Source organism: Chiloscyllium punctatum, chromosome 19 (genome assembly GCF_047496795.1).
Source record: "Chiloscyllium punctatum isolate Juve2018m chromosome 19, sChiPun1.3, whole genome shotgun sequence".
NCBI lineage: Eukaryota > Metazoa > Chordata > Chondrichthyes > Orectolobiformes > Hemiscylliidae > Chiloscyllium > Chiloscyllium punctatum.
The window spans coordinates 71645250-71669310 of NC_092757.1; the positions used below are offsets into that span (position 1 = coordinate 71645250).

The 24061-nt window shown below is 43.3% G+C and overlaps 1 protein-coding gene across 8 annotated transcripts in view; it reads right to left on the reverse strand.

Annotated features, from left to right (window-relative positions):
• LOC140491464 (sialate:O-sulfotransferase 1-like) overlaps window positions 1-24061 on the reverse strand; it is a 163733-nt gene that overhangs the window by 34638 nt on the left and 105034 nt on the right. For all 8 annotated transcript variants that reach the window (XM_072589646.1, XM_072589649.1, XM_072589648.1 and 5 more), the window contains one exon: window positions 7240-7361. In XM_072589646.1, the coding sequence (XP_072445747.1) occupies window positions 7240-7361 (122 nt within the window). The remainder of the gene's footprint in view (window positions 1-7239; window positions 7362-24061) is intronic.

The following is a 24061-nucleotide window of genomic DNA, read 5'->3' on the forward strand; positions in this document are numbered from 1 at the left end:
ATTGGTGGCCAGAACCAATTTCCGCTTCACTGCCCATACCCTCCTCCATCAGATGTTCTCTCTTAGCTGCCTATTTGGGTACAAATCTCTTTTTCACAATTCCAACTGGCTGGTGAGCACTTGAATCAACATGTTCAACATGGTGGAGACTGGAGAGTATGAACCACGAACCTCTAGATATGTCTCCCTCACCCCACTGATGCAATCTAGCCCATGGACATGCAGCAGGGAATCCAAGCCCTGGCTAAAGTTTCCACTCGGCAGCCCCATCACAGCCTCAGATTGACTAACCCCCCTACCAGAAACATTTGATATGCTTCGACATTATGTGTTTTCAACTGCTTTCATTTGCTCTTAATATCAAACATGCAAGCATAATCTGACCTAATTTTCACAGAAATACAATCTTTTAGCTATCAATTGACATCAATTGCACTCAAGAGCAATCACATAGCTATAATTTGATATCCCAAGTGGTCATCAACAGGCATTATTGTCACCAAGTGGCATCAAATTTGTTGTTAGCCTCACTCAATTTTCATTCATTACTCAGAAGCTGACCGATCAGAAATTCAGTAATGTTCAGTAAATCAGTTGACATGAACAATTTTGTGCCATGAATGTTATGTAATTTATTGTGTTGACTGCTTAATAGGCAGCGTGCTGATTCTATAGTGGGGGCTGAGAACATACATGCCTCCCTTTTTGTTCTTTCAATTCCTGTATATGGGTAGCCACTTGTACTTGTACCTTTGGAAACATCATTCTATTTACTGCTCCACTATACTTACTCCTCTGTGGGAAAATCTCTGCCACCTGCCTACCCACAGCATGGCCACACAGAACGCAGAAAATTAAGCCTGTCCAAACCATACAAAGAACACCCAGAATGCCTCAGCATTGACCAAACAGGCTGACAAGAGAAACCAGACATGATCACAGTCACTCGCAGACCAGGGAATACACTTGGCAAGACAACCTGACAATAAGCTTCCTGTACCCGATAAACACAGCTGTCCCAAAGCCTAAGGGCAGTCTCGTACCCCAGCAATACCAAAGCCACATAAAGCTCAGGTCAGACAGAGAGCCAGCAGAATACCTCGCTCACAGGAGAGCAACAATGGAAACACCTTACAGCCAGGAAAAGAGAGCTGGAACCTCCTGATCCCATTAAGGACCGATTGATGCTGCCAGATGCTTCATTGTAGCTACATTCAGGACATTCTTCTGAGAACTGCTTTGCGATTATCACCATTGTAACTGGATTACTTGACTGTCAAGACAGTTACATTTTCACTACTTTTAATTAGCACCATTGTACTGTATTCCTATAAAACCTGGCTTGATTCTCAGCTCGGAGAAGAGAGTGCCGGCTACCTGGACAGATTGCCTGTGCTGTTTCAGCTTGGTCAATTTCTCTTCTGTGCGATCGCTGTGTTCATAAACAGTTTGCTAATTTTATTTTGATCTGTGTTTTGTGACCTCTGCTTTATTGGGCTAATTTCTCTGACATTCTCCTATCTCACAATTCATGTAGCTGACCTCATTGTTAGCCTCCCAAAAGGAAAAACAAGTTCTGAACAGTGATTGTATGTGTGTCTTAATGGAAACTAATTTGAGGGGCATGCTTATTATTATTTTATTTTGCATAAACTTTCAAGAATAATCTAATTGGCAATTTCAAGAGAGATTTGCAAGTGTTGAAATGTATACTGGCTCTTAAGAATAAAACTTGTGAGTTTATAGTTTTCATTATTGTACATCACATAGCCAATTGTAAAACTACTTCATAACCTCAAACACTGACATTGGTATTTTATTATTTCATTTCTTTTATTTGTTCACGTCATCAGTTGGATCCTTCATAGTTCCCTCTGAAAAGCTGATGGAGCTGTCTTTTTGAACCACCGCAAGCCATTTGATGTAAGTACACCCATAGAGCTGTTAAGGAGGGAGTCCCAGGACTTTGGCCCAGCCACAGTGATGGTATAGTGATACATTGCAATGTCACAATGGTGCGTGGCTTGAAGGGGAACTCACAAATGATAGCGTTCCCAAGTATCTGCTGTCCCTGTCCTTCCAGACAGTACAGGTATTGGCATGGGTTTGGAAGATGCTATCGAAGGGGCTTTGGTGAATTTGTGCAGATGATACACACTGTTACTGAAGACTGGTGGAGGAGAGAGTGATTACTTGTGGATATGGTGTTAGTCAAGTGGGCTGCTTTGTCCTGGATAGTATCAAGCTTCTTGAGTACTTTTGGGGATTTACTCAGTCAGGCAAGTGTTGAGAGTATGCTGTTGGAAAAACAGAGCAGATCAGGCAGCATCTGAGGAGCAGGAAAATCAATGTTTCGGGCAATGACCCCGACATCAGGAATCATCGATGTTGGGCTAGAGCCCTTCATCAGGAATCATTGTTCAGGCAAATGCAGAGTGTCAGATCACACCCCTGACTTGCTTTTGGGGATTAGGAGGTTGGTTACTCACCGCAAGCCTCTGATCTGCTCTTACAGCCATTTCATTTATTTGACCAGTCTAATTCAGTTTATGGTTAATGGTAATATCCAAGGCATTGGCATTAGGAGATTCAGCAATAGCAATGTCATTGAATGTCAAGAAGCAACATTTTGAGATGGTTTATTGCTTGGCATTTGTGTGGCTCAAATGTTGTTTGCCACTTATTAACCCAAACCTGGATTTTGTCCAGATGTTGCTGCATTTGGTCAAGAACTCTTCCAGTAACTGGAAGGGTGCTGAACATTGTGCAATCATCAGTGAACATCCTTACTTCTGATGTTATGATAGAGGGAAGGTCATTGAAGAAGCAGAAGATGGTTGGGCCCAGGACACTACCTGAGGATCTCCTGCAGGGATATCCTGGAACTGAAGCAACTTCCCTCCAACAATCACAACAATCTTTCTTTGACTCCAGTTTTGCGGGAGCTCCTTGATGCCACATTCGCTTGAATGCAGCCTTGATGTCAAAGGTTGTCACTCTCACCTCTGGAATTCAGCTCTTTTGTCCATGCTTGAACCAAGGCTGTAACAAAGTCACGAGCAGAATGGCCCTGGCGGGACCCAAAGTGAGCGTCACTGAACAGGTGCTGCTTGATAGCACTTAACGACACCTTCCATCACTTTACTGATAATTGAGAATAGATTGATGTGGCTGTCTGCATTTATGTACTGGGCAGACCTGGGCAATTTTTCATGTTGTCAGGTAGATGCCAGCATTGTAGCTTGACTAGGGGAACAGTTAGTTCTGGAGCACAAATCTTTGGTATTACTGCTGGAAACATGTCAAGGCCCAGAAGTCTTTGCAGCATCCAGTGTGTCCAACCATTTCTCAATGTCATGTGGCGGGAACCAAATCGGCTGTGATCTGTGATGATGGGGAGCTCTGAAGGAGGCGGAAATGGATCATCAACTTAACACTTCTGGCTGACGATTGCTGCAAATGTTCAGCCTTATCTTTTCACCATCACTGAGGATAGGAATATTTATGACACCTCCTTCTCTAAAGAGTTGTGTAATTGTCCACCACCACTCACAACTGGATGTGGCAGGATATCAAAGCTTAAATGTGATCCGTTGTTTGTGGAATCGCTTATCTCTGTCTATCATTTGCGGATTATGCTGTTTGACACATAAGCAGTCCCTTTATTTGTTGCATCATCAGATTGGTACCTCAACTTTAACTGCTGCTCCTAGTATGTCCTCCTACGCTCTCCACTGAACCAGGGTTGATCCCCTGGCTTGATGAGAGTGGTTGAGTGGAGGATATACTGGGTTATGAGGTTGCAGCTTATGTTGGAGTACAATTGTGCTGCTGTTAATGGCCTACAACACCTCATGGATGCCCAGTCTTGAGTTGCTAGATTTTCTTTCCCTTTATTCATTCATGGTCTGAGGGTGGTTGCTGGCTAGGCAGCATTTATTGCCCATCCCTAATTGACCAGAGAACAATTAACAGTTAACCACTTCACTGAGGGTCTGGAGTCACATGTAGGCCAGACAGGTAAAGATGGCAGTTTCCTTCCCTAAAGAACATTGGTGAACCAGATGGGTTTTTCCGACAATTGACAATGGATTCATGGTCACTGTTAATTCCAGATTTTCTTTTAAATGGAATTCAAATTCCCTCATCTGTCATGGCAGGATTTGAACCTGAGTCTTCACAACATTATCTGGGTCTCTGGATTAACAGTCCAGCAATAATACCACTAGGCCATTGCCTCCCTCCACATCTGTTCCAAGTGTAAACGTATGCTATATTCTCAATGTGAAGGGAGATTTTATCCCGATAAGGTCTGTGTGTGGTCACTCTTACCGATTCTGTCATGGACAGATGATCTGCAGGCAGATTGGTGAGGATGACGTCAAGTATGTCTTCCCCTCTTGTTGATTCCCTCACTACCTGCTGCAACACCCTCATCATCTGTTCCTTTCACTCCTCCTCCTTTGTCAGATTTGACTAAATAAAACTCTGCTTCTCTTTCAATGCTGCCTGATCTGCTGAGTGACTCTAGCATGTTCAGTCATTCTAATTTTTTTAAAGAGATTATTAGAGTCATAGAGATGTACAGCATGAAAACAGACCCTTTGGTTTAACTCATCCATGCCGACCAGATATCCTTACCTAATCTAGTTCCATTTGCCAGTGCTTGGCCTATATCCCTCTAAACCCTATTCATATACCCATTCAGATGCCTTTTAAATGCTGTAATTGTACCAGACTCCATCACTTCCTCTGGCAGCTCCTTCCATGCACACACCACCCCCTGCGTGAAAAAATCCATAAGACCATAAGACACAGGAGTGGAAGTAAGGCCATTCGGCCCATCGAGTCCACTCCGCCATTCAATCATGGCTGATGGGCATTTCAACTCCACTTACCCGCATTCTCCCCGTAGCCCTTAATTCCTCGAGACAACAAGAATCTATCAATCTCTGCCTTGAAGACATTTAGCGTCCTGGCCTCCACTGCATTCTGCGGCAATGAATTCCACAGGCCCACCACTCTCTGACTGAAGAAATGTCTCCACATTTCTGTTCTGAATTGACCCCCTCTAATTTTAAGGCTTTGTCCACGGGTCCTAGTCTCCTCGCCTAACGGAAACAATTTCCTAGCGTCCACCCTTTCCAAGCCATGTATTATCTTGTACGTCTCTATTAAGTCTCCCCTTAATCTTCTAAACTCCAATGAATACAATGCCAGGATCCTCAGCCGTTCCTCATATGTTAGACCAACCATTCCAGGGATCATCCACTGGACACGTTCCAGTGCCAGTATGTCCTTCCTGAGGTGTGGGGACCAAAACTGGACACAGTACTCCAAATGGGGCCTAACCAGAGCTTTATAAAGTTTCAGTAGCACAACGGTGCTTTTATATTCCAATCCTCTTGAGATAAGTGACAACATTGCATTCACTTTCTTAATCAACCTGCATGTTGACCTTTAGAGAATCCTCGACTAGCACTTTCAGATCCCTTTGTACTTTGGCTTTATGAATTTTCTCATCGTTTAGAAAGTAGTCCATGCTTTTATTCTTTTTGCCAAAGTGCAAGACCTCGCATTTGTTCACGTTGAATTCCATCAGCCATTTCCTGGACCACTCTCCCAAACTATCTAGATCCTTCTGTAGCCTCCCCACTTCCTCAGTACTACCTGCCTGTCCACCTAACTTCGTATCATCTGCAAACTTCGCTAGAATGCCCCCAGTCCCTTCATCCAGATCATTAATCTATAATGAGAACAGCTGTGGCCCCAACACTGAACCCTGCAGGACACCGCTTGTCACCGGCTGCCATTCTGAAAAAGAACCTTTTATCCCAACTCTCTGCCTTCTGTTTGACAGCCAATCCTCAATCCATCCCAGTAGCTCACCTCGAACACCATGGGCCCTCACCTTGCTTAGCAGCCTCCCGTGTGGCACCTTATCAAAGGCCTTTTGGAAGTCTAGATAGACCACATCTACTGGGTTTCCCTGGTCTAACCTACTTGTCACCTCTTCAAAGAATTCCAACAGGTTTGTCAGGCATGACCTCCCCTTACTAAATCCAGGTTGACTTGTTCTAATCAGACTCTGCTCTTCTAAGAATTTAGAAACGTAATCCTTCATGATGGATTCTAGAATTTTGCCAACAACCGAGGTTAGGCTAATTGGCCTATAATTTTCTATCTTTTGTCTTGATCCTTTCTTGAACAAGGGGGTTACAACAGCGATCTTCCAATCATCCGGGACTTTCCCTGACTCCAGTGACTCTTGAAAGATCTCAACCAATGCCTCCGCTATTTCCTCAGCCACGTCTCTCAAAACTCTAGGATGTATCCCATCGGGGCCAGGAGATTTATCAATTTTAAGACTTTTTAGCTTTTCTAGCACTATCTCTTTTGTAATGGCAACCATATTCAACTCAGCCCCCTGACTCCCTTTAATTGTTGGGATATTACTCATGTCTTCCACTATGAAAACTGGCGCAAAGTACTTGTTAAGTTCTCCTGCTATTTCCTTATCTCCCAATAAGTCACCCCTTAGTTCCCTTTTAAATTATTTCCCTCTCACCCTAAAACTCATGCCCTCTAGTTCTGGACTCCCTCACATCAGGGAAAAGACCTTGTCTGTTTACCATATGCATATGCCTCATGATTTTATAAACCTCTATAAGGTCACCCCTCAGCCTCCGATACTCCAAGGAAAATAGCCCCAGCCTATTCAGCCTTTTCCTATAGCTCAAATCCCCCGACATTGGCAACATGATGTCCAGCCTGGGTTTAATAGGATCTTTCTTTCTGCACCATTGGACATATGTTCAAACGAAAATTTTATTAATAAAGGACTTTTGGAATTCAGAGAAGTACTTGACTGAGAACAAAAATACAACAATTGTCCAGTAGCTGTCATACAAAATAGATGCGCAAAAAAACACCAGCTGGTTATTCAGTCTTGTCTCATGCAATGAATTTTTAGACTGGCTTATGTCTAAGTCACAATGCCAGGATTAACAGTTCAACTCCAACTGGAATTTCCACCAAACAGGTTGCCAGGAAATCTGAAAAAACTCACTACACCTACAGTCTTAATGTTCAGGTCAACCTTCAGTGTAATGTAAACTTCACTCACCTCCAATATCCACTAACTTCCAACATAACTCATACTTTTCACTTCCATAACATGGGCCCATACATAATACGTAATTATAATTTCTGCTCTCCTTAATGAAAGGCTACACCTACCTTTTTCGTGCAGAACTCAGTGCATTTAGCGACAGTCAGGTTAGGCTGGATTGAGTAGACCGGGAAGGTTGCAGTTAAATTCTTGGGTATCTTGAAACATCCTCGATAGAGAACATTCCTATCTGAAGCAACATAAAGTGCATATTTTATGATCATATTTTAAATAAATGACCCCACGACAATTATTTCAAAGCATCACTCTCTGCTATCAATATCGTCGTAAATTAAGTGTATGAGAATGGGGCTACTGATGCTACCAACACAAGCCAAATATTGGACAGAACATGAAACAGCTCTATGTCCTAGCCAACACTTCTTTGGGAAAGAAAGGTTCTTTTCTCTGGTTGTCCCAAGTCTTAAGAGCCATACTCAAAGCATCTGTAGAATAACAGTGTCATTAAACAGATCTCTTTTTTTTTAAATTAACAATTACAAATGTTACTGTTAACACATTCTGACTGCTTTCTTTAGAAAGGATCCGTGTGCAATTTTTCATGATTTCATAACCAATGTCAAGGAGCTATAAAGCTGGACGAGAATGTTGAACAACAGAGGACAGCTCAAAGTACAAAAAAATCAATGAAAATAAATCAGTGCAATAGGGAGCTGTGGAGGAATATGCCTTGTGCTGGAATAATTTATTGTTGGTTTTAAAAAGGCTTCAAACAGTACATGGCAAAGTTTATTTATTATTGGTGATTAAGTTCTGTTGGCATTAAAATTATATAATAGAAAATTCAATGGCAACATTCTCTGGAAAATATTGGTAGAATCTTAATGGTTCCCAATCGAGGTATTTTTTATTTGTTCATGGGATATAGATGTTGCTTGATGAGCCAGCATTTACTCCCCATCCCTAAATGTCCTTGAAATGAGTGACTTGTCACGCCATTTCAGAGGCTTTCAAGAGTCAACCATATTGCCGTGGGTCTGGAGTCACATGTCGGCTAGACCAGGTAAGGATGGCAATTTCCTTCCCTGAAGGATAATCATAATTTGTCTGACAATTTCAGATTTGCAGGCAGATGGTCTGTAAACTTCCCTGGGTAGCTTTCTCACCATCCTCGCATACCCCTCCCTTCCCGCACCAACAAAGCTCTTGAGTGGCCAATTAATGGCTTAGGTAAGGGCTGGTACTGGCCCTTTTTCAAGTCTGGGTACCCCCACCAGAGAAGAGAAGAGCCTCCAGGCTACTCCTTCCCCACAAACCCCTCAGACCCTCCTCAAGTCACGAAGAAACCTATGAATTCCCCTTGTCTTACAAGCTCCAGAACATCGATTCTTATGGACTACATGTCGTCCCAGCAGTGGCCACTGATCTCAGTGATGCAACTGGCCAATAGCTCAGTGAGGTAAGATTTCTGCTGGAGCGAGGGGATGGAAGTCTCGTCTCCAGCTGATTAGCACACTATTCAATAGATGTTACATAAATGATTTGGATGTGAGCAAAAGAGGTACAGTTAGTAAGTTTGCAGATGACACCAAAATTGGAGGTGTAGTATTAGCGAAGAGGGTTATCTTAGATTACAACAGGATCTGGACCAGATGGGCCAATGGGTTGAGAAGTGGCAGATGGAGTTTAATTTAGATAAATGCGAGGTGCTGCATTTTGGGAAAACAAATCTTAGCAGGACTTATACACTTAATGGTAAGGTCCTAGGGAGTGTTGCTGAACAAAGTGACCTTGGAGTGCAGGTTCATAGCTCGTTGAAAGTGGAGTCACAGGTAGATAGGATAATGAAGAAGGCATTTGGTATGCTTTCCTTTATTGGTCAGAGTATTGAGTACAGGAGTCAGGAGGTCATGTTGCGACTGTTGGTTAGGCCACTGTTGGAATATTGTGTGCAATTCTGGTTTCCTTCCTATCGGAAAGATGTTGTGAAACTTGAAAGGGTTCAGAAAAGATTTACAAGGATGTTGCCAGGGTTGGAGGGTTTGAGCTATAGGGAGAGGCTGGACAGGCTGGGGCTGTTTTCCCTGGAGCGTCGGAGGCTGACGGGTGACCTTATAGAGGTTTACAAAAGTATGAGGGGCATGGATAGGGTAAATAGACAAAGTCTTTTCCCTGGGGTCAGGGAGTCCAGAACTAGAGGGCATAGGTTTAGGGTGAGAGGGGAAAGATATAAAAGAGACCTAAGGGGCAACGTTTTCACAGAGGGTGATACGGGTATGGAATGAGCCACCATTGGAAGTGGTGGAGGCTGGTACAATTGCAACATTTAAGATGCATTTGGGTGGATTTATGAATAAGAAGGGTTTGGAGGGATATGGGCTGGGTGCTGGCAGGCAGGACTAGATTGGGTTGGGATATCTGGTTGGCATGGATGGGTTGGACCAAAGGGTCTGTTTCCATGCTGTACACCTCTATGACTCTATGTGGGCCCTTCCTGTGGTGGCAGAGCGGGAACCCAACATGACAGGAAAAGGCCGCTCTATGTCAACCATTTAACCCTTGTCTCTTACTTCAAGAATGGGCACATCGAATAAAGTTGAGGAGAAATATTTAAACTTTTTTGATCTTGATTCTTATATTTAAAAAATGCTTATTGGGAAACCCAATATTTTAAAATTCATATCAGAATTCTATGTGTCCCATTTTTTTTCCAACTACTGCACAGAGAGTCCAGCCCTCATATTCAGGACTTCCCTTTCCAGGTCCTTCTGCTACTTCTGTTCCTTTAAGACCTCCTTTAAAATAATTTCTTTGATTCAGCTTTTGGTTACTCTTCCTAACAACACCTTTGATGCCCTTTATCTTTGACATACATATTTGTGAATCAGCGCCGGAGTACATTTGACTGTAAAGCTATTATCAGCAAGTTCTGATCATTGTACCTGAAGAAAGATAACATTATTCTGTGTCTAATCAAGATCTTGCACAGATCCCCGCATTCCAAATTGATCTGTTGAGATCAGTTTTAAAATGCAGAGTCACTCACATGCTATGCTCAGTACAGTATATAGTACAGCACAGTAGAGTAGATCAAGCACACAAATCTAATTCTCTGTACAATAGGCTGCTTGTTCTTTTCCTTTAACTCAGTCATTGCATTATTCAGTGTCAAAGTGGTAGTTCTGGCTTTTTCTGGCCAACATAATACATAGCACATTCATGTAAGATAGCGGCATTATTCCTGGGGTTTCATCACATTGGAGAATGTGAGGACTGCAGACACTGGAAATCAGAGTGTGGCATTGGAAAAGCACAGCCAGTCAGGCAGCATCCAAGGAGCAGGAGAGTCGACGTTTCGAGCATCAGCTCTTCATCATTCCTGGGGGTTTCACCAGATTATCTATCAGCATTCACCTCCTCCCCAGCAAAAACAGCCTTTCTTACCTCTCTCCAGTATGATCACAACTCATAAACAATAGTGTGGAAAGTAAATGAAAAAAACTACGCAAAATTTCTTTACAGCAGCGAACAATATTTAATTTCTGAAGACTCTCAGAATCATGAAAAGTTGCCAAACACACATACGGGTCAGTGGCAGTTTGAAAGTTCACTGGCATCTGGCACTGTGGCTATTTCTCAGCAATTCTACAACAATAAGGTGAACTGGACAGATTGTGCCAGCAAAAACAAAATCATATTTACAAGGTGCCTCGTCACCTCATCTCATCTTAAAGAGCTTCACGTTGCCATCACTTTGAAGTGGAACTATTCTGTACCAACAAGTTCATCCAACAGGTTGAACAGTCAGTTAATCTTTTAGATGGTAAGTAATTGATAGAGGATTCCTGTGCTGGGTAACAGCAAAATTCCTTCATAGTTTTCAAACAGTGCTGGACTTTTTCTTCTGCCTGGACCACTGAAATGAAGAGACAAGGAAATGGCGTAACCTTTCATCTGAAGAATAAATGCTTAGCACAAGCAATATGAGAGAGATAATTCTGTTCTGTTCATGAGTAAGAAACTATTTTTCATTGTATGTTACCTCAGGAGCCAGCAGCAGAATGAGGTCATTCAGCACGCTCCATCATTTTAGATCATATCTGATCATTACCTCAATGTCATATTCCTGCTCTAGATCCATACTCATAGAGTCATAGAGATTTACAGCATGGAAACAGACACTTCGGTCCAACCATGCCGACCAGATATCCCAACCCAATCTAGTCCCACCTGCCAGCACCCGGCCCATATCCCTCCAAACCCTTCCTATTCATATACCATCCAAATGCCTCTTAAATGTTGCAATTGTACCAGCCTCCACCAGATCCTCTGGCAGCTCATTCCATACACGTACCACCCTCTGTGTGAAAACGTTGCCCCTTATGTCTCTTTTATATCTTTCCCCTCTCACCCTAAACCTATGCCCTCTAGTTCTGGACTCACCAACCCAGGGAAAAGACTTTGACTATTTATCCTATCTATGCCCCTCATAATTTTGTAAACCTCTATAAGGTCACCTCTCAGCCCTCCGACGCTCCAGGGAAAACAGCCCCAGCCTGTTCAGCCCCTCCCTGTAGCTCAGATCCTCCAACCCTGGCAACATCCTTGTAAATCTTTTCTGAACCCTTTCAAGTTTCACAACATCTTTCCGATAGGAAGGAGACCAGAATTGCATGCAATATTCCAACAGTGGCCTAACCAATGTCCTGTACAGCCACAACATGACCTCCCAACTCCTGTACTCAATACTCTGACCAATAAACGAAAGCATACCAAACATCTTCTTCACTACCTGCTACTCCACTTTCAAGGAGCTATGAACCTTCACTCCAAGGTCTCTTTGTTCAGCAACCCACCTTAGGACCTTACCATTAAGTGTATAAGTCCTGCTAAGATTTGTTTTCCCAAAATGCAGCACCTCACATTTATCTGAATTAAACTCCATCTGCCACTTCTCAGCCCATTGGCCCATCTGGTCCAGATCCTGTTGTAATCTGAGGTAACCCTCTTTGCTGTCCACTACACCTCCAATTTTGGTGTCACTTGCAAACTTACTAACTGTACCTCTTATGCTCACATCCAAATCATTTATGTAAATGACAAAAAGTAGAGGGCCCAGCACCAATCCTTGTGGCACTCCACTGGTCACAGGCCTCCAGTCTGAAAAACAACCCTCCACCACCACCCTCTGTCTTCTACCTTTGAGCCAGTTCTGTATCCAAATGGCTAGTTCTCCCTGTATTCCATGAGATCTAACTTTGCTAATCAGTCTCCCATGGGGAACCTTGTCGATCGCCTTACTGAAGTCTATATAGATCACATCTACTGCTCTGCCCTCATCAATCTTCTTTGTTACTTCATCAAAAAACTCAATGAAGTTTGTGAGACATGATTTCCCATGCATAAAGCCATGTTGACTATCCTGAATCTATCCTTGCCTTTCCAAATACATGTACATCCTGTCCCTCAGGGTTCCCTCCAACAACCTGCCCACCACCGAGGTCAGGCTCACCAGTCTATAGTTTCCTGGCTTGTCCTTACCGCCCTTCTTAAACAGTGGCACCACATTTGCCAACCTCCAGTCTTCCAACACCTCACCTGTGACTATCGATGATACAAATATCTCAGTAAGAGGCCCAGCAATCACTTCTCTAGCTTCCCACAGAGTTCTCGGGTACACCTGATCAGGTCCTGGGGATTTAACCACCTTTACCTGTTTCAAGACATCCAGCACTTCCTCCTCTGTAATCTGGACATTTTGCAAGATGTCACAATCTATTTCCCTACAGTCTATATCTTCCATACCCTTTTCCACAGTAAATACTGATGTAAAATATTCATTTAGTATCTCCCCCATTTTCTGTGGCTCCACGCAAAGGCCGCCTTGCTGATCTTTGAGGGGCCCTATTCTCTCCCTAGTTACCCTTTTGTCCTTAATATATTTGTAAAAATCCTTTGGATTCTCCTTAATTCTATTTGCCAAAGCTATCTCATGTCCCCGTTTTGCCCTCCTGATTTCTCTCAAGTATACACCTACTTTCTTTACACTCTTCTAAGGATTCACTCGATCTATCCTGTCTGTACCTGACATATGAGGATTTATTAACCAAACCCTCAATTTCTTTAGTCATCCAGCATTCCCGATACCTACCAGCCTTCCCTTTCATCCGACAGGAATATACTTTCTCTGGAGTCTTGTTATCTCATTTCTGAAGGCTTCCCATTTTCCAGCCGTCCCTTTACCTGTGAACATCTGCCTCCAATCAGCTTTCGAAAGTTCTTGCCTAATACCGTCAAAATTGGCCTTTCTCCAATTACTCGTTGGTAGATTTCTAATTACTGAATTCATCAATCTGTTTTGTACATACTTAGTAACTGAGCTTCCATGGTCACAAGTTAGAGAATCCCAAAGATTTACCATTCCTTGTGTTAAGAATTCCCTCCTCATTTCAGTCCTGAATGGATTGCTTTTTTATTCTGAGATAGTTTCCCCTAGAACTTCTGACCAGTGAAAACATCCTTTTGTTGCATTTACTCTGTCTTTCCTTATAAGAATTGTCCACGTCTCTAGGAGGTTATCTTTTATTCTTCTAAACTCCAGAAAGAGAGATCTCCTCAAGTCTCCTCACAGGACAATGATACCATCACAGGAACCTCTGCTGTATTCCCTCTACGACAAGTCTATCCATAAGAGCATCAGAACCCCAAATGCAGTTACGCCATTGCTCTATACAAGTAAAGCAAAACTTATTTGCATGTGTGAAACAGTCATGCAGTTTACAATATATGTCTTCTTCACAAGTGGTTGACAGCTCCTAGTTAGTAAAGGTGTGCGTTAGAAAGGAATGTTTTCAGTTGCCAGGTCTAGCTAACAGGAAAGAGATAGAGATTCATTGCTTCTGGTGTCCCTACCCCATTGTGCTACTCCAAGGCCCCTACAGTGACAATACTAAGACCTAAATCTAGAAATGGTACAGGCTCAACAGCACAATGTTAATGAGGGTGGAAGGTCCATTCCTCAGTTTCACCTCCCAGGGTGACAAGATATTCTTGTGGAGCCATATCTGAGAATTAAAAATGCTGTTGAGGTTACTGCCGAGACTGTCAAAGGGCCAGTGAGTCCCTGGAATTACTGAGGGATGCCCAAGGCAATAATGCAGAAGAGGAAAAGTAGGCCATTCAGTCCATCAGGTCTGCTCTGCCATTTGATGAGATCATGGCTGATTTGATCATGCTTAACATTGCTTTCTTTCCAGTACATTTATCTTGTGCCGTTCTTAATGTCAACACCCAACAAATCACCGAGGACGCTGTTCATGCTTTTGGGCGTTATGATTGCTGCTGGTTAGATTTGCAACTATGAGTCTGTTTTGGTCTCCCTCCTGCTGTTCTCTGTGTAAGACCTTTCGAAGGATTGCAAATCTGATGACTTATCTCTCTTATGGAATTATAGCACTTCAGATACTGTTAGAGCTGTATGAGCTTCAAGATGTAAAAATAACATTTAAACTCCCTAAGTTGATAATATGCAGCAAACAGCAATAAGAAAAGAACCATGTAATTTGATGTTACAAGTTTGGAGAAGATCATGACTACATGTCAGCAGTGCAATATGCCAGTGAAATGAAATAAGTGGATGTGAGGTAAGTGGGCTAAAAACAAATTAAGTACACTGAATTGCAGGGAAGGAGGTGTCAGTCTGCAATTCTTTTTACTGTTATTAGGATAATTGATAGATGAGTCATGATCTGATGTGTTTGTCACCACGATATTGCATAATGCAATTACTAATCTATTGAATTTTCTTTCTGTCTCAGATACTCCTGTCCTCACCCCTCCCCCTCATTATGGAGAATCTGACTCAGGCCCCACATTATCTTTCATCTTAACACCAAGGACAACTATTATTCGAGCTGAACAAAGGAAGAAGAGCTAATTAGGAAAGGATAAAATTGACCTTGGTATGTAACAATACCGAATGTCAACGAATAAGTGTTCTAATGTGCAATATGTAGTGCAATATTTTTATAATGAATTGCATTGGCAGTTTGCTAGTTCCGACGTGTCACAGTGAAAAACTGCAAAGATCTCCTCAGAAGACAGACACAGGACACTGACGGATCGAGCACCCTTCGTTGTCCAGTACTTCCCCAGAGCAGAGAAACTACGCCATTTTCTTCACAGCCTTCAACACATCATCAACAGCAACAAACATCTCGCTAAGAACATCCTTACCCCTACACTTTTCACTTTCAAATAACCGCCAAACCTCAAACAGACCATCGATTGCAGCAAACTACCCAGCCTTCAGGACAGCAGCATCCACAACACCACATAACCCCGCGAAGGCAACATCTGCAAAACATGTTGGACCATCAACATGGATACGACCATCACATGTGGGAACATCTCCCACCACGTTCATGGCAGATACTCATGTGACTTGGCTAATGTTGGGTATCTCATACGCGACAGGAAAGGATTTCCCAAAGCATGGTATATTGGCGAGACCATGCAGACACTATAAAAAGGATAAATGGACACCACGTAACAATCGCCAGGCAGGAGAGTTCTCAGTTGGGGAACACTTTAGTGGTCAAGGACATTCAGCCTCTGATTTTGAGGTAAGCACCCTCCGAGGCGGTCTTCGAGATACACAACAACTTAGAATCACCAACAGAAACTGACTGTCAAGTTCCCTACCTATGAAGATGGCATCAACTGTGATCCTGTCACATTACATACTGTTGTGTGTTTGTAGAATCTTCGTTACTGTCCTCTTTTGACACTATCACCTTGATAATTTGTTAAGACCACTCTACCTTAATTAGTTTGTACAGATCTAGATTACTTGTCACTTCGGCATGCGCTTCTTAAACCTTTCATTTTATTCCAGCCATTTGGTTTGTCTCCAATGCCACCTTAGTTTTCCTTTTTTTATAATTATCTCTCTGCCTCAATTAATCAGATTATAGGTAATTCCTTAATTTGCTATTCCACTGTTGACACTTTACTCACACCATCTGACACTTTTGATCACTTGCAGAGACTTGTTATTCAGCCTGTCGACACTCCACTCACACCATTTGTACGATCTTTTGATCTGTCTGCCTATAAATTATGTGCCTATGTGCTTCTCTTCACGCCACCTGATGAAGCTCCGAAAGCTTGTGACTTCAAATAAACTTGTTGGACTGTAGCATGGTGTCATATGACTTCTGACCTTGTCCACCCCAGTCCAACACTGGCACCTCCACATCAGAATTATATTGTGACAGTGACCACTGTTTTGCATATATAGTACGAGATATTTTCATATATGATACATAACCTTAACATGGATGAAGATTTGCTCAGTGAGCTGGAAGCGAGCAAAACTACATCCAGAACCTCGACCTGAGCTACAAATCTTCTCAAAACTTGATAACCTTAACATTCTATAGCTAATATTCAAAACTCTTCACAATCAAATCACTACCAGAAGTATCTTTCCCAACAATCAATTCCAACTGCATTAGCACACCCCAACAGTACCCTTGTTCTCCCTGCCTCTCCACCCAGCAATGGTTACCAAATCAGTACTCACAGTATTCCTCCAAATCAGTATTTACAGTATCCCTCTATCAACCCTCTCATCCTGCAATGTGTATTGTCTCAAACTCATCAAGAAATGGGGCAAAGTTTGGTGGAGGGATCGGAGATACTCATTTGACATTCTCTTGCCCTAAAAAGTAAAAATTATTTTGCACAACAACTTGCTGGACGTGTTTAATAATAATGGCAATGTGGAATCTGCAAACTGTGTCTTCAAATCCTGGGATTTAAGGATTGAAGAAGAAACAGAATCTATGGAAATCTAGGATAAATGAGGTTGGGTGATTTCAATGTCCATTAGGCACAAAAAGAGAAATAAAGTGAGGGAAATCAGTAATAAAAACAGAAATTGTTAGAAAAACTCAGCATCTGCGGAGAGAAATCAGAACGAACATTTTGGGTCGAGTGACTCTTCCTCAGAGGGAAATCAGTGTTTGATCAAGAAAAAAAGGAAGAAAAAGTAAGAAAAGTATGTACTCATGCCATTCTAAAAATTTGGTGTATGATATTGATTGACATTGCTTTAACAATTAACAAATCATTGAAGGAGAATTTTTATTCTTAACTAACTTTGTGCAATGGGTTGGCTGGCAATTTAGTGTGAAAATTCAGAAAGTTCATAAAACCAACTGGGAAGCAAAATGCTATCTGTATGAAGAAATAAATCCATCAGTAAGTTCAAGAGCATCGCATTCAGACAGTATGATATGGATTTGCTAGTCGATTTGCACATTGATAATAGCTTTGTGTCATTAGTACGCCATTATTTCCAAGCAAGATTTGGTCCATTAAGTCACAGTGATGAGTCATTTCATGAATAATGCCTCACAGACATGGCAGAATTTTTACATTATTTAATTTCATAACTGAAATGATGAATGGCATGCAGCTCACGTTAAGGCAATATTTTCTCATTTGTTATAATTTTTCTCTGTCAATGTCACGAGGGTTTTCATTGCAGAGTACAGCCCAGAAAGAAGCCGACTTGCCCACTGTGTCAATGCCACTTCCATTACCATAGTAAAACAAAGTTTTCTTTTACAAGGATTTTTCCAATTCCCTTTTGCAAGCTACACAAATCTGCTTCCACCCACTTCCTTATCGGCAGTGCATTCCAAAATAACAATGTGCGCAAGAAGTAATTCTTCTCCTTTCTCTGGTTCTTTTCTTCATTTATCTTACATCTGTATTTTCTGATCACCGATCCACCCACCAGTGCTAACTGTGTCTCTGGTTTACCCCAGTAGAACTACTCAAAATTTAAAAAAAAAACTTTCTGAATTTTCTTTGGCTTTACCTGCCCTAAGGATAATGGGTGGAATTTTCTCATTTGCACGCAAAGTGTTTTGTCAAGTGCTATTAATGGTAGTGGCCTGTCATGGCTCAGATGAACTTTCCTCACGCCCTTTATCTCACTAATGATGAAATCCGCTCTTTGATGCCCATCTCATGGAGTCGCCTGGCAGAAGGTGCGGTAGTACGTTCATGTCGCTGATACTGTAGCTGAATGCCACTTCAGAGGCTGCAAACCAACACAGGCTATCACATCAAGGCACTGGATCATAATGCTACAGAAAGGAGAGCTTGCTCCCTGCTTTGTGAGCATGGACTTGGAGGGCCTGGGTGAGCAAGGTGGTGGAAAGATGGCTGTTCATTTTCCAGCTGACTGCCTCAGGAGGTTAGGCCACCAAACCATGCAAGCCTGGACCGATAGACCATAGACCAGTACAACACAGGAACGAGCCCTTTGGTCCACAATGCTTTGCTGAACATGACACCAAATTAAATTAATCCTTTCTGCCTGCCCTTGGCCCATATCCCTCCATTCCTTATATATTCATGTACTTATCTAAAAGTCCCTTAAACGTCTCTGTCGTATCTGCATGTACCGCCACACCTGGCAGCATGTTCCAGACTCCTACCCCACCCTGTGTAAAAAACTTGCCTCTCACATCTCCTTTGAACCTTTGCCCTTTCACCTTAAACACATGCCCCATAGTTTTAGACATTTCAACTCAGGGGAAAAAGATTCTTACTGTCTACCCTATCTATGCATTTCATAAGTTTACAGTCTTCTATCAAGTCTCCCCTCAGCCTCTGCCACTCCAGAGAAAACAACCCGAGTTTTTCCTGCCTCTCGTTATTGCTTATTCTCTCCAATCCAGGCAGCATCCTGATAAACCTCTTCTGTACCCCCTCCAAAGCCTCCATATCCTTCCTGTGGGACGATCAGAATTGAACACAGTACTCTTAAGTGTGGTCTAACCAAAGGTTCATAAAACTGCAACATGACGTCCTGACTCTTGTACTCAATTCCCCAACCAATAAAAGCAAGCATTCCGTATGCCTTCTTTAACACCGTATCTACTTGTGTGGCCACTTTCTGGGAGCTATGGACTTGAACACCAAGATCAATGCTGTTCAGGGTCCTGTCATTCACTGTATACTTTTCCTTGACATTTGATCTCCCAAAGTGCAGCACCTCACACTTACTCAAATTAAACTCTATCTGCCATTTCTCCGTCCATATCTACAACTGATCTATATCTCACTGTATCCCTTGACAACCTTCTACATTATCCACAACTCCACAGATCTTTTTATCATCTGCACTTATTAACCCATCCATCTACATTTTCATTCAAGTCATTTATATGTGAAGAACACCATTAGTCATGGACCTCCAGCCTGAAAAACACCTTCCACCACTAAACTCTGTCTTCTTCTGAATCCACATGGCCAAATCACTATGGATCCCATGCATCTTAATCTTCTGGATGAGCTTACCTTGTTGAAAGCCTTACCAAAGTCCATGTAGACAGTATTCACTGCTCCATCCTCATCAATCATCTTTGTCACCTTCCTCGAAAAATTGCATCAAGTTATTAAGACCTGACCTGCCCTGCACAAAGCCATGCTGACTGTCCCTAATTAGGCTATGCTTTTCCAAATGCGTATAAATCCTAACCATAAGAATTGTCTCTAATAGCTTCCAAACCACCGATGTGAGACTCACTGCTCTATAGTTTCCTGGATTATCCCTATTTCCCTTCTTGAACAGAGGAAAAACTTAGCTACTTGCCAGTCCTCAGGGACCTCTCCAGTGGCTAACGAGGATGCAAAGATCTTGACCCAGATAGCAGCCCTGGCAGTGCTGTAGTCCTGAGTGAAGCAGAAATGGCAGCAGTGTGGGTGAATGGTCATTAACTTTATATACTGCACACAGGTACAGGTTGTCATTTTCTCTCTGTTACATCCCAGTCACATGGCCACCACTTGCTCTAACAGTAACACTACACACGCATCTCACTAAGTTTCATGAACAAAAACTCATTACCACATCATCATGCTCCGCTCAGTGGCTGTTAGCCATCTCAGCTGCCCAAATCATTCAACCTTCCTGCTGCTATGCTTCCCACTCATTCACTGAGGACACCCCACAACTTTGCTTGCTCTTGCATCACTGCAAACTGCTCTTCTGTAGATTTTCATTGTACTCAAGCCTGCCTTGTCTCATGGCATGGAAAGCTAGGCCATAACGTGTCTGAGCGGGCCAAGACCAGAGGGGGTGGTGAATACCTGGCTGCTCATTCCCTACAAGGAAAACACTCGCAAACAGGCTGGAGAAGGACATGACTGTTCATGTGTGGACAGGGACACCTCAATGCTTACCTGACCCATTAAACCTCATTGTACTGTGGTGCTCTTCTCATGTCAGCAGTGCTAACATAGTCTTAACTTCCTCTGAGATAACTAATTCTCTCTCTTCTCTAACACAGGCACCTATGTCATTTATTAAGAAAGGCCTTAAGCTCTCTCTCCACCTTGGAGGAGGAACCGATTGAATCCTCAGGGGATAGAACATAGAACATAGAACATAGAACAATACAGCACAGAACAGGCCCTTCGGCCCATGATGTTGTGCCGAACATTTGTCCTAGCTTAAGCACCTATCCATGTACCTATTCAATTGCCACTTAAAGGTCACCAATGATTCTGACTCTACCACTCCCACAGGCAGCACATTCCATTGCCCCCACCACTCTCTGGGTAAAGAACCTACCCCTGACATCCCCCCGACACCTTCCACCCTTCACCTTAAATTTATGTCCCCTTGTAACACTCTGTTGTACCCGGGGAAAAAGTCTCTGACTGTCTACTCTATCTATTCCCCTGATCATCTTATAAACATCTATCAAGTCACCCTTCATCCTTCGCCGTTCCAATGAGAAAAGGCCTAGCACTCTCAGCCTATCCTCGTACGACCTATTCTCCATTCCAGGCAACATCCTGGTAAATCTCCTCTGCACCCTCTCCAAAGCTTCCACGTCTTTCCTAAAGTGAGGCAGCCAGAACTGCACACAGTACTCCAAATGTGTCCTTACCAAGGTCCTATAAACTGCAACATCACCTCATGACTCTTGAATTCAATCCCTCTGCTAATGAACACTAATACACCATTGGCCTTCTTACAAGCTCTATCCACCTGAGTGGCAACGTTCAAAGAGCTATGAACATAGACCCCAAGATCCCTCTGCTCCTCCACCTTACTTACTAAGATCCCTACCGTTAACCTTGTATTCCGCATTCTTATCTGTCCTTCCAAAATGGACAACCTCACACTTGACAGGGTTGAACTCCATCTGCTACTCCTCAGCCCAGCTCTGCATCATATCTAAGTACCTTTACAGCCGACAACAGCCCTCCTCACTATCCACAACTCCACCAATCTTTGTATCATCTGCAAATTTACTGACCCACCCTTCAACTCCCTCTTCCAAGTCATTAATAAAAATTACAAACAGCAGAGGTCCCAGAACTGATCCCTGCGGATCTCCACTAGTAACTGGGCTCCAGGTGGAATATGTACTATCTACCATCACTCTCTGACTTCGACCGGTTAGCCAGTTCTCTATCCAACTGGCCAAATTTCCCACTCTCCTATGCCTCCTGACTTTCCGCATAAGCCTACCATGGGGAACCTTATCAAATGCCTTACTAAAACCCATAGACACTACATCCACTGCTCTACCCTCATCCACATGCTTGGTCACCTCCTCAAAGAATTCAATAAGACTTGTAAGGCAAGACCTATCCCTCACAAATCTGTGCTGGCTGTCCCTAATCAAGCTGTGTCTTTCCAGATACTTATAAATCCTATCCCTCAGTACCCTTTCCATTACTTTGCCTACCACCGAAGTAAGACTAACTGGCCTGTAATTCCCGAAGTTATCCCAATACCCTTTTTTGAACAGGGGCACAACATTCGCCACTCTCCAGTCTCCTGGTACCACCCCCGTTGACAGTGAAGACGAAAAGATCATTGCCAATGGCTCTGCAATTTCCTCTCTTGCTTCCCACATAATCCTAGGATATATCCCGTCAGGCCCGGGGGACTTGTCTATCCTCAAGTTTTTCAAAATGCCCAACACATCTTCCTTCCTAACAAGTATCTCCTCGAGCTTACCAGTCCGTTTCATACTCTCCTCTTCAACAATACGGTCCCTCTCATTTGTAAATACTGAAGAAAAGTACTCATTCAAGACCTCTCCTTTCTGTTCCGACTCAATACACAGTCTCCCACTACTGTCCTTGATCGGACCTACCCTCGTTCTCGTCATTCTCATGTTTCTCACATACGCATAATAGGCCTTGGGGTTATCCTTGATCCTACCCACCAAAGATTTTTCATGCCCTCTCTTAGCTCTCCTAATCCCTTTCTTCAGCTCCCTCCTGGCTATCCTGTATCCCTCCAACGCTCTGTCTGAACCTTGTTTCCTCAACCTTATGTAAGCCTCCTTCTTCCTCTTTACTAGACATTCAACCTCCCTCGTCAACCAAGGTTCCCTCACACGACCATCTCTTTCCTGCCTACAGGTATATACATATCAAGGACACGTCGTATCTGTTCCTTGAAAAGGTTCCACATTTCAATGACATCCTTCCCTGACAGCCTATGCTCCCAACGTATGCTCCTCAGATCCTGTCTTGCAGCATCGTATTTACCCTTCCCCCAATTGTAAAACCTACCCTCTTGCACGCACCTATCTCTCTCCATAACCAAGGTGAAATTCACAGAATTGTGGTCACCATCACCAAAATGCTCACCCACTAACAAGTGTATCCCTCCAACGCTCTGTGTACAGTAATGTTTTCACCTACACCCTTCAACAGCTCAAAGACTTCCACCTCAGTGGGAACCCTTTCTAGATTAGATTCAGTAGCACCAGCCAGTGATCTGCAGCTATTGAGCAAGGAACATCTCAGGTCTCTGTCACTCAGAATGGGTGAAGATCAGATGCCTGTTTAGTTTCAAGCAGAAGACAATCCTATTGTCTTGGCCATTAATCACATTGTCAAATTGCACAGACAGGTACAGGTTTGTCAGAGGTACTTGCTTAGCATAGTAAAGGACAGAGAAGCCCATTAACATGATCAGAAATGTGCTTGCTGCAAAATACGCGTGTCTGGCTGTGTCTGTGGAAAGGGCAGTTTTCCACTTGGCCCAGGACTCCATGGCCTTCCTCCTGATGGACCAAGACTGATTGTGGTCCCCCTTTGACAGGACAGCCCTGACTGAGTATGGCCCAATCCACAGCATTCTGCCTGATCTAACTGTAAGCCCCACATTGGCTGTGTTTACCCTGCGGGACTGACTGGTAGTCCAATCACCAGACTATCAGGATATGGATGCTCAGAACCTGAGACGACCAAGAGTCTGACTGACTGTGGCCAAACCTCTGGGCATGGCATTGAGTGCGCACAATGATTCACGGGAGCCAGCACCTCCTGACCAACTGCAGTTCCCGTTCAATCTCGTGAGGAATACTTTCCTTTGATTCTCTTACACAGCCAGTTGTTTGAAGCCCAAGCAGTCTGTTTGGTGCTAAAACTGCCATCACAGGTGCTGCAGGTATGTTGTTGGCATAGCCGGTCTCCAGCCCTCGGACTGTTCATTTATCCACCCTTCACGACAGATTGCCTGCTTGTCTAACTGCAATGCACCTTCCATCCTACCAACCTTCGCATAAAACAAATCATCCGCCGACATTTCCGCCACCTCCAAAAAGACCCCACCACCAGGGATATATTTCCCTCCCCACCCCTTTCCGCCTTCCGCAAAGACCGTTCCCTTCGTGACTACCTGGTCAGGTCCATGCCCCCCCCTACAACCCACCCTCCCATCCTGGCACTTTCCCCTGCCACCGCAGGAACTGTAAAACCTGTGCCCACACCTCCTCCCTCACCTCTATCCAAGGCCCTAAAGGAGCCTTCCACATCCATCAAAGTTTTACTTGCACATCCACTAATATCATTTATTGTATCCGTTGCTCC